At 37.0% G+C, this 12269-nt stretch overlaps 1 protein-coding gene across 1 annotated transcript in view; it reads right to left on the bottom strand.

The window, feature by feature from the left end:
• CCDC150 (coiled-coil domain containing 150) overlaps positions 1-12269 on the bottom strand; it is a 72686-nt gene that overhangs the window by 43840 nt on the left and 16577 nt on the right. The window contains exons 6-9 of the mRNA XM_037167020.2: positions 12056-12172; positions 10542-10671; positions 7704-7747; positions 5670-5762 (exon numbers count right to left, since the gene is read on the bottom strand). Of these exons, the coding sequence (XP_037022915.2) occupies positions 5670-5762; positions 7704-7747; positions 10542-10671; positions 12056-12172 (384 nt within the window). The remainder of the gene's footprint in view (positions 1-5669; positions 5763-7703; positions 7748-10541; positions 10672-12055; positions 12173-12269) is intronic.

The raw sequence follows: 12269 nt of genomic DNA, 5'->3' as shown, positions 1-12269 counted from the left end.
AGATATAAAATTCATATTAAGAATAAGTTTTGTACTTTAAAATTTCAGTATAATGTATACTGTATACTTGATTTTTTAAAGTAAAATAATATCAATTTATATAAAAAGTGAAAAGAACCCTCCATTGCTGTCACTGTCCCCCTAAATAATCCCACTCTCCAGGGAAAATCATGTTTAATAATTTGGTGTAAATTCTTTTGAGACCGTCTGAAACTGCACTCAGATGCTGTTATCATCATTGTTCTGGCACAATTAATCTTCTCTGGCTCACCAGTTTGGAATTATCACAACAACATTTTTATACAAACCCTCTCTACATATAATTTATAAGGCTTTTGTGAATACAGTACCTGTTAAAAATTACTTTTGTAAACACATTTTAAAACCCTTATTTAATTGCAAAGCAAACCTTCACACCTTCACATTTGGTGAAATGGAATCCCACTTGGCTAACCTTCCAGTTTTAAAATGTTTGTGACCAGCCCTGGCTGGTGTAGCTCAGTGGACTGAGCGTGGGCCTGTGAACCAAATGACCGTGGTTCGACTCCCAGTCAGGGCACATGCCTGGGTTGCAGGCCAGTTCCCAGCAGGGGATGCATGAGAGGCAACCATACATTGATATTTCTCTTCCTCTCTCCTTCCCTTCCCCTCTAAAGATAAGTAAATAAAATCTTAAATATATATATATATATTAAAAATAGCTTTAAAAAATAAAAAATAAAATATTTGTGACCATGTTACATGCACATGTGGCATTTTTCAGTTTCCTAAATTTGTAAGTTCCATGAAAGTAGGGATTTTGTCTTGTTCACCACTATAATCCTAGCTAGATCTAACGCCATACCCAAGTAGACACTGTGTTTGTTAATAAAAATATTTATTAAGTACTTATTATGTGCAGAATATGCCTGGTGCTCTGGGAAATAACAGACATAAGACGATGTCCCTTCTTCTGTGAAATTCACAATGTTATACTGAAGATGAGCTATGCACATAAATTACTAATAAATAACTACTATGCAACGCAGAAAACAGAGGCAGCACAACGTATAATTGAAAACTCTGGCTTTGGAGTCAGGCCTAGGTTTCAATCCAGCTCTAACCCTTACTAGCTAGATGACTTCTGGCAAGTTAGTTTTTTAAATCTCATTTTCCTCATCTGTTAAAATGGGGACAGTACATATTCCTGACTGGTGATGCTGGCCTGGGCTGCGTCCAGCAGTATACTATCACTGCCAGAATGAGAGGAGGCCATAATGTGAAATGCTTTGCATAATGCTTGGTATATGGTTAGTATACTCCAAAAAGATTAGAGCTGTTGTAATGATTATAGTCTATTTAGTGACCCAGGCACATAAGATGAAAGAGAAAGCTGATCCCTTCTGGCTGAAGTGATCAAGCTTCCTAATGAAAGTGAGTCTTAAAGAATAAAGAGAATTCAAAGAGCTGAAGATGATGTCAAGTCCATTCTCAGCAGAGGGAATGGCATAAGCAAAATGGGAAAGCACAGTTGTTTGGGGAAAGAAGTATTTTAGGGTCAGTCGTAAGTGTTCTCCATGATTCTATAAATAATAGGGCAGATGATTACTTTTCATGAGGTAACAATATTTGAGAAGAAATTGTTAAGAAAGTCTAAGGCCACCTGTCCCTTCTGGTGAAACCTGAAACCCAGTAATAAAAAGTCAATAAATTTCTTGGAATTAATTGTTAAAATATTTTATGTATCCAGTTGGCTATGCACATCTCCTGATCTCTTAGCAAGGAGGTTACCCGCTAACCCTACCAGAAATTGGTGTTCAATGAACACCTGCAGAATGGCTTAATGGTCAGCAATAATTTTGGCATTTTCCACTTTAATGGTCTGAAACACACTGCTCAGCTCTGCACGCTTTCTAGTCAGTTGGCCATTCAGACCCTGAGGTAACATACACAGCATGTCATAGATCTCGCCAAGTAATTAATTACTTGCATGCCATTATTTTTTATGACTACATGGTATTTCATTTAGTATGTAAACTGAAGTTACTTAACCTATTCCCCACTGATTTTACATTAGACTATAAAATACTTTCAAATATTTGGAGTCAACAACCAAAATATTTGACAGTTTACTGATCTTCTGTTCTTTACAATTTTGAACACAGGTCAAATAGAGCAAGACATTTAAAGAATGGAATTCACATGTAGAAGTCTGGCCAATGTTACAGAAATCCATTCCAAAAACTGGACGAGCATTCAGAGTTCCTTAGCTAACATCACAATATTTAAGCTCCTTCATCACCAAGTATATATTCATAAAAGCAAACTGCAGATAATTGTGTCATTTTACAAGATTAATCTTCCAGGGGGGACTTCCGCCAAGATGGAGGTATAGGTGGAACCACCTTGCCTCTGTGCACAACCAAATCTAAGAACAGCTATTTTTAACAATAATAAACACAACCAAGCCACACAGAAAATCGACAATACGGAGTCCAAAGACAACTAAATGCTCAGCTAACCCGGTAAGAGGAGCGAAGCCAGCAGCGGAGCAGGTTGGCAAGAAAAAAATCCCCGAACGGGTGGTGCGAGAGCAGCCGAAGGCGCAGATCGCGGGCTAGCTACGGGAGCGCACAGGGAAGAGGCGCAGCGGGCTGTCTGCGGTTGCGGTTGCGGTCTGCGGTCGCACGTCTGCGTGCGGATAAACCAGTGAGGAGGGGAGCCTGCTCGGGGGCAGCAGGCTCGCACAATTTCGATCGGATAAACAGGCCCGGGGCGAGTGGTGTGACTGGACCGGCTGGGCCAGCGGAGAGGACCGCCATTGCTCCCTCTCTGACCACGCCCCCACACACAGCGTCACAAACCAGCGACCTGGGTCGCCCCGTCCTGGTAAACAATTAAGGCTTCGCTCCGCTTACTTAACTGCGCGAATAAACCAAAAATGGCTCTAGAACAACGCAGACCCCCAGAACCGATCGATCTAAGCAATGAAGAAATAGCCAATCTTTCAGATGCACAGTTCAAAACACTGGTTATCAGGATCCTTACAGAACTGGTTGATTTTAGTCACAAATTAGAGAAACATATGGAAGCTAAACTAATTGAAATGAATGGTAATACAAAGGAAACCAATAGTAATGGAAAGGTAATTGGGACTCAAATCAATGGAGTGGACCAGAAGGAAGAAAAAAATGATCAAACAGAAAAGAATGAAGAAACAAGAATTCAAAAAAATGAGGAGAAGCTTAGGAACCTTTAGGACATCTTTAAATGTTCCAATATTCGAATTATAGGGGTACCAGAAGGGGAAGAGTCACGAGTGGAAACCTTATTTGAACAAATAATAAAAGAGAACTTCCCCATTCTGGCAGAGGAAATAGACTTCCAGGAAATCCAGGAAGCTCAGAGAGTTCCAAAGAAGTTGGACCCAAGAAGAAACACACCAAGGCACATCATCATTATATTAGCCAAGATTAAAATGAAGGAGAGAATCCTAGAAGCAGCAAGAGCTAAGGGGACAGTCATCTACAAAGGAGTTCCCATCAGACTGTCAGCTGATTTCTCAATTTCTCAAAAGAGACCTTACAGGCAAGAAGGAGCTGGAAAGAGGTATTCCAAGTCATGAAATCCAAAGACCTAAAACCAAGATTGCTCTATCCAGCAAAGTTTTCATTTAGAATGGAAGGACAGATAAAGTGCTTCTCAGATAAGACCAAATTCAAGGAGTTCATCATCACCAAGCCCTTATTATATGAAATGTTAAAGGGACTTACCTAAGAAAAAGAAGATAAAAAAGATGAACAGTGAAAGGACAGCAAACTCACAGTTATTAACAACCACACCTAAAACAAAAGCAAACTAAGAGGACAGCTAGATCAGAAGCGGAACCATAGAAATGAAGATCACATGGAGGGTTAGCAACAGGGGAGTGGGAGGAGGAGAAGGGGGGAGAAGGTACAGAAAATAAGTAGCATAGACAGTAGATAGAAAATAGATAGGGGGGAGGGCAAGAATAGTAGGGGGAAATACAGAATCTAAAGAATTTGAGACACGTGTTCATGAACTAAAGGGGGAAATGGTGGGGGAGGGGTATGCAGGGTGGAGGGGAATGGAGGGGGGCAATAGAACAAATGTAATGGCATAATCAATAAAAAATAAAAAAAGATTAATCTTCCAAAATAAAAGTCTTCTATGCAACAGATCAACCATATATGTAGTTAGTTTACACTTCTCTTGTCCTTTTGCTATTTCGAGATTTATACTCCTGTGGAAAATATTTATCTTAATAATCAAATATTTATCTTTAATCAAAGTATATTTGGCAAATAGTTATGTTTTAGTGAACAAGTGTTTCAGGGATAGCGGCAAATAACTGAAAAATCACTAGGAAGAAACCCTCAAAAATGGTAACAAGAAAGGAAAGATAAATGCACGATTATCTGGAAAGTATCATAAGTGCTTATGTATAGTAGTCAAACACATGCAGGGGCACTTTGAAGTTATAATCAGATGTCCATACGGACTTCACCAAGGACTACTGGAGGGCAAGACAGAGGAGAACTCTTGCTCCTCGTAAAGAAAGAGCAAATGTTTCCCTGATTGAGTGGCTCAGTTGGTTGGAGCATCGTCCCATACACCACAAAAGGTTGCAGGTTCAATTCCTGGTCAGGGCTCGTACTAGAGGTAGACAACTGATGTTTTTCTCTCATATCATTGTTTCTCTCTCTCCCCGCTCCTTCTCCACTCTCTAAAATCGATAAACATATCCCTGAGTGAGGATTAAGGAAAGGAAGGAAGGAAGGGCTAATTTTCTTTAGAGCCATATTGCCTGAGCTCAAATTTCGACTCTGTCATTTATTAGTTATTATTAAACCTTTCTGTATATTAAAGATCTTATCTTTAAAATGAGAATAATAGTTTCTATAATCGTGCTATTGCAAGGATTACAATTTGTTAGTAATGTAAGGTGCTTAGAATTGTGCCTGGATATAAAATGGATTAAATAAATGTTAAAAGCAGTATAGCAATTATGATAGTTATTGTTATTATTATATATTTTATAAACAAATTTATTTTTGTATGTCATAAAGAAAGCACAGCAACACTATGATCCCAACATTAAAGTAGCCAAATTGTCCTAACAAAAAGTTCTTTTAAGTGATTATCTCATAGGGCCCTACAAGAAGTAACTTGTTTGCCTGCATATTTGATTACTCCTCTCCATACATATGCACATACATAAAACATCATTTACATTTGGGAACTACTATCCCATAGAAAATGATGACACACATTGCCAAAATCCCGCAAGCATTTATTAAGTCCCTACTATGCCATTTGCTATAGAAGATGCAAAGACTTAGACTTAAGATACAGCCTTTGACGTTAAACTGCTTGTAAGTGAATAAGAGAAAAGAAAGGCATATACCATTCAGAGAGAAAAGCAGAAAGCAAACCAAGTGTGAACTAGTGATCTGGCAGTATATCTCATATACATAGGAATTCAGAGAGGTAAATGAGAAATGCAGTCAATTTGATAATATTTCATAGATAAAGTAGACTTACAAAACTAAAGTTTGGTTGATGATAATGGTATGAATGCGTATCTTCAGGATTGATCTTGGTTCTTGGTTCTTTAATTGAACAAAATTAAATAATACCTAAAAAACTAGAGAAATGAGAAGTCTTACCTGTGCTTTTTCTGATGCTTCATGAAGGGATATTATTTCAGACCTCAAGTATGCATTCTTTTCATGTTCCTTGTTGAAAGACATCTGCACATTCTATAGGGAAAAAAATTCTCTCTTTTTAACACATACGAGCTATTACATGCATCTCTATTAAAATGCCTGTTCTGTCCTAGACAAGAAAAACAGTAAGGACTTCGTCACTATTAATTAAACCAGCTTTACAAGAAATGTTAAAAGGTCTTGTATAAATAGAAAAGGAAAGGCCATAACCAGAAATAAGAATATATGAGAGAGGAAAACACCTCACAGGTAAAGCTAAATATTCAATAAATACATCAAATCTGACATTTCAAAAGCTACTATGAAGGTTAAAAGAAAAAACTATCAAGCTCAACTCAAACTGCAGCAAGTAGTAAGGAGATACACAACACAAAAAGATCTAAAATATGTCACCAGTAACATAAATCATGAAGGAGAGGGTAAAAATGCAGTCCTTGGAGACTGTATTTGAACTTTACCTAAAAGATTAAAATAGATGGCTACAGAAAACAAATGATGTACAGAAAACCTCATGGGACCACAAACCAAAACTTTTACAAAAGATACGCAAAGAACAAAGAGGAAGAAGAGTGAATAAAGCACTAAACAAAAGCAGCAAATCACATGGAAGAGATCAAAACAAAGGAACAGAGGAGAACTGTTAAAACAGCCTAAAAACAATTAACAAAATGGCAATAAATACATGCTTATCAGTAGTCTAAGTGTAATTGTATTGAAAGCTCCAAAAAAAAGACATAGGGTGGCTTAATGGATTAAAAAAAAAACACATGACCCACCTATACGCTGCTTATGAGAGACTCACTTCAAATGGAAAGCCATACAGACTGAAAGTGAAGAGATGGAAAAAAGATATTCCATGGAAACAGAAATGAAAAGAAAGCTAGAATAGCAATAATTACATCAGACAAAATAGACTTTAAAACAAAAAAGGTAAAACACATCAAAGAAGGGCATTACATAATTATAAAGGGGTCAATCCAAGAAGAGGTTATAATAATGATAAATATTTATGTACCCAACATAGGAACACCTAAATATATAAAGCAATTATTCGTGGATGTAAAGAGAGAAATCCACAGTATTACAAAAATAGTAGGGGATTTTAGTACCCTACTCACATCAATGGATAGATCATCTGGATAAAAAATTAATAAGGAAATAATGGCCTTAAATATCACATTAGATTAGATCCACTTAACACTTATAGAACATTTCATCTAAAAACTGAAGAATACACATTTTTTTCAAGTGCACATAGAACGTTCTCCAGAACAGATTACTTATTAGGCCACAAAAATAGCCTTGATAAATCCAAAAAAACTGAAATCATATAATGTCACATAACACAGGATGAGATAAGAATCCAGAAAAATTACCACAAACAGGATCTACACACTGAGATTGATCTAGAACTGTATTAAGATACAGTAACATTTCATTTTACTGTATCTTAAAATATAGTGAAGTAAAAATACAGTAAAGTAAAATACAGTAAAAAGTAGTCATATTTCATTTTTCCCATTTTTTAATTGTGGTAAGTATAACTAACATAAAAGTTACCATTTTAACCATGTTGAAGTACACAGTTCACTTAAGAATATTTCAGTTTACATTTAAGTGTTAAGTTCTGTGGCATTAAGTATGTTCACACTGCTGTGCAACCATTACCACCCAAAAGTAGTTACTATTTCTAAAATTTTTTTAAAAAGTTTATAACAATTAGTTTGCAATAGGCATTAAAAGCAAGTCAGTCTCATTATTTTTGCCAATTCACCTTTTCACACTAATAATTGCATCAAATAACTTATTGCCTAATACCTGGTTGAAGATACTTCTGAACATACAACTCACACAAACTTTTTAAACAAAGATTTTTAGGTGAATCAGAAGGACTATAAACTAGCTTGAGTGAGGAAGGATTACTCGGTGAAGAGAGGAAAGACCGCCTCTGTTCTCTCCCACCTCAAAACTCACCTTATTTTCTTCAACCAGCTTGGAAATGAGGTCATCTCTAGAAACTAAAAACAAAAAGTCCACATAACTATGATAATAACAATTTACAACTACATTGAAATCGTGTGGTATATTTTCCCTGAGAAGCTCTGATTTTTCCTTTTTTTTTTGTTGGTATTTTGAGGATATAAAGGGAAGGCAAGTATTCCTATCACATTTTTATAGAAACCACGTGAAGGAATTACCAAGAAACTAGTCCAGAGTCATGTACCACGGTAAATAAGGTCACATTTTATTTATGCATAGATGATAATGGATCTCTGAGAGACTGTAAGCCAGAGGGGCACACAATCAAAAGTCTTGTGTTAGAGAGATCCCTCTAACAGAGGCTCAGTAAAGACAGAGAGAACAGTTTTGTAGCTGTGGCAGTAACCACAGTGCGAAACAATGAGAGCTGGCTCTATGGCAGTGACAATGGGGCTGCAGAGGACAAAAAGACTCGGGAAGTGACATGCAGGGAACACCTGCCAGGACTTGGTGGATGCCCGGTGGGACTAAGGCAACAGACGAATCAAGGACAATATCCAGTGCTCAGACCCGGGCAGCAAGGTGGACAGTGGATGCTGCAACTAACCAGGAACACAAGGCGAGGAGCAGGTTTGGGGGACGGGATGAGCAGGGGCTACAGTACTTGAAGTTTTGTCCTGTGTTCTGAGGTATCAGCAAGGCATCCGCGTACAGAGCTTAGCTGGCAGTAACATTACGTCTGGAGCTCAGGAGGATGATTTTGTGTGGAGAGGAAAAGACTTGAAACTACAAAGTATGTATAGTGAAAATAAGACCAAAGAGAGAGACAGAGCACCTCAGCGTTGTCCATTAGTAACCAAAAGAGGTAAACTTTTCTGAGTAATGTTTTGGCTTCATAGAAAATGCGTAAGAACCTATTAGCATTGTTCCGCTTAAATATTCTATACACAGAAAATTAAAAAGTACATAAAAACTTGCTTCTTACATAGCAGAAAACTTACATCTTCTGAATGTCTAAGTCCAAGACTCATTTCAAATAGAGTCTAATTTAAAGTAAGTGAAGGATCAAAAAGATAAACTATGAAATTACTATGAAAATTCCACTAATCAAAGTAAGAATGATGGAAACTGTTTACCTGAGAGAACACATTAATCACTGTAATTAGTGTGTGAGATATGTATATTTATTGCTAATGAACACTAGAAATAATTACATTTTTTAATTAACTGAAGTAAATATCTAAAGGCATTCCTTTTATTAATCTAGTAAACATTACTATTTATACTTTAAAGTAATAAAATTGCAGGCATGTAAAGATTCTATTATGCGTTGGTATTCAAAGACTTTCTTTTCCTCATGTTTAAATTAGTTAATCTTCATTTTTTAATGGTCTTTCATGTATTCTTTACATAATTCAAAAATAAAGCAATAATCCAGTGAGAAAGTCACATTAAAAAAAATTACTTTCTCAGGAGAACTAATGTGATAGAAAGACCTGTGCTTTAGTCCCGCTATCCTCTTTACTGTGGGTCCTTGGATAGAGATTTTTCTATTCTTCTGAGGAATAGGATATATTTTATCTTTCTCAGGTTGTTATAAGAGATGATGTAGCAGCACCACAAAATGTAACATATTTTGTAGCCACACAATCAAAGGAAGATAGAAAGTTATGTTGGAGTTATTATCAGTGAGGATTTCACTGAATAATTCATTACTCAACAACTATAAGGAAAAAGAGTACTTTCTGCTAAAAGCAGTTAAGTCAGAACACTGAACGGACTGCTCTTTGCTGTATGTTTTTTGTAATTTTCATTTCCCTTTTGCTATTCCCCGCCCCTACTACCAGCCAGAGAGCATAGAAGACACACAGGCACGAACAGTGGGCTTGGAATGAAAAGATCTACATTCAGGCCTTATTTCACCATTTATTCCATCTGTAACTTTGGGAAGTACGAATAATTTTACATGTTGCGTGAGATCATTATTGTGAAAGCGCTGTGTAAGCCGTGAAGTGCATTTGTACGTGAGGCGCTGCACTGCCGTAACTCTCTGTGATCTCCACAGCTGAGACCGCCCGAAAACTGCCTAAAATGACACATTAAAAACACTGAGACGGTAAGGGCTGAGGGGTTGAAAGACGCATGACTCCGAGCCACCTGGGTCAAGTTTAGACTTTCCATTTCCTACCTCCAGCACCACTAAGGACTCTGTTGACTCATCTGTAAAATGAGAAGATTGATCTAAGCTCTAAGGTACTTTATATCCATTTTTATAATTACAAGTTAACCAGAATAAACTGGTTACTTGAAGAGTGGTGAGTCTGACATGATAAATGGTTAGAATCAGTCGGTTAGCAAGGATTTCTAGATTTCTAGAAACCAAATGTTCCTAAGTCCACAAACACATAAACCTGAAAAAATCTAGATAAAGAATAGTTTATAACTAAAAGGGTCACCAACATTCTCTCCTCTCAGGGCCACAAATAGAAAGTCAGCAATTTTATTTTATTTTATTTATTTATTTTTAGAGAGAGGGGAAGGGAAGGAGAAAAAGTGGGAGAGAAGCGTCAATGTGTGGTTGCCTCTCAGGTGTCGGAGACCTGGCCTGCAACCCAGATATGTGCCCTGACTGGGAATCGAACCAGTGACCCTTTGCTTCGCAGGCCCATGCTCAATCCCCTGAGCTACATCAGCCAGGGCAAAATCAGCAATTTTTTACATTTAGGCCCATGGGAAATACCTGGTCACTTCAAGATTTTGGGATCTTAACAGCATTTGCACCAAATCTCACACAACCAATAAAAGCATAATTTCTAGCATCTGTTTTCATACTTAGATCAGACTGGAGCTTTGAGATAGCAGTCTCCAACTCTCCTTTCTTTTGTTGCTCCTGTACCAGTAGTTCTTGGGTGTTCTGTATAGAACTGCGCAGGGCAGTGCAGTTTTGCTGCAAAATTTGCACCTGAAATTGTATAAGAAAAATTTCTTTTCTGTAAGGTAAAGATTTCTAGTAAACTACGTTACAGCACATGTGTGAGGCAGACTTTCCAATGTTAACATCGCTGGAGGAAGAAGGGGCGTTACCCGCGCATCACCGTGAAAGGTCTCAACAGAGGGCAGCGCCCTCCAACAGAACCTGCCGTGCGCTCTCAACACGGCAGTGTCCAGTCACAAGGGACTGCTGAGTCCCGAAATGTGGCCAGAGTGAGTGAGAAACTGAATTTTTAATTTTATTAAACTGTAACTAATTGAAATTTAAATAGCACTTATGTGACTCGTGGCTATTATGCTGGCACTACAACTGTAATAGAATGAACAATAAAAAATAAAGTAGAAATAAAAATAAAAAAATAATAATTTCACAAATTCCTTAAAATCCTTTTTATAATTCTATCATGCAGGGCAACCATTAAAATAACTGTTAAATAATGGGTTAAATAATAATTAAGTTAAAAATAAAGATTGTTTTGCCATGTATGTGTACAGTTTTTGTCCCAATTTTTGAGGAAAAAATAAGGGTTATGTTATATATGTAACATATAAGGGTACATTATATCATATACAATATGAACTATATATTATATGAGTATATAATATATATGAGCATTACACATGGGTATGATGATTATATACCATGGGTGTAATAATGGGTATAATAATCCTGTATACAATGAGCTCAAAAAACTGGGATGTGTATTATGCACGGGGGTGCATCATACACAGCAAAAAGTGGTACGTAATCCAGTTATAGGTATTAAGATTTGAAATTACTGATTGCCTTGCTACTTAGAATGGAAAGTATTCTAAATTACAGTAGATATTTCAAATAACAACTATGGTAAAGAAAAAACATTAAAATAAATAATGAGAATTGCAAATTGTCACATAACACATCCCTGATTATTCTACTTATTAGTATTCTTTGCTTTCAGTATTAGCTCAGTTTCATCTTTAGCTTCTACCCACATCACATACACATAACATGAGACCAGGGTGATGCCTTCTAAGATCAACCCCTGTAATACAGACTATACAATACAGGTGGAAGGATACTGTCCCAGGAGCTACACATTCACCTCTCAAAGGCCCAAGGCAAATTAACCTCTCTGGTCCTTGCTCTCTCATTCAGAAACGGTCAGACTGAATAACATCATATTCTTTCTTATTTTGCACTCAAACATTTAAAATTGTAGATAGAATGTTAACAGAAGATTGCTAAAACAAAAGTAAATAATTTTTAAAAATCTAGAGGAAATGATCAAAACTATAGGCTTATGCATAAACTTAGCAGCTTTTCTCTTTTGGCCCCCTTCCCTAACGTAAATCAGAGGAGGAAAACACCCTACCTGTTTCCGCTCCTCCTCCACCGTGGACCCCATTTCTTGTATTCTGAGTAGCATGGCTGATCCAGATTTTTCAAGAGAATCCCTCAGGTACTTTTCCTGAGACAGCTGTGTCCTTAGCTACAGAGCAATACAGCAGTTTAAAAAAAATCAAAGTCAGCATGGAAAGTTTACCAGACATGCCATTTCACCCCCAAACACTCTTCATTAGTTTATC

Source organism: Artibeus jamaicensis, unplaced genomic scaffold (genome assembly GCF_021234435.1).
Source record: "Artibeus jamaicensis isolate MK-2021 breed Jamaican fruit bat unplaced genomic scaffold, CSHL_Jam_final contig_391, whole genome shotgun sequence".
Lineage (NCBI taxonomy): Eukaryota > Metazoa > Chordata > Mammalia > Chiroptera > Phyllostomidae > Artibeus > Artibeus jamaicensis.
Note: the sequence above shows the minus strand (reverse complement) of the source record. Positions and strands in the feature narration are given on the sequence as shown.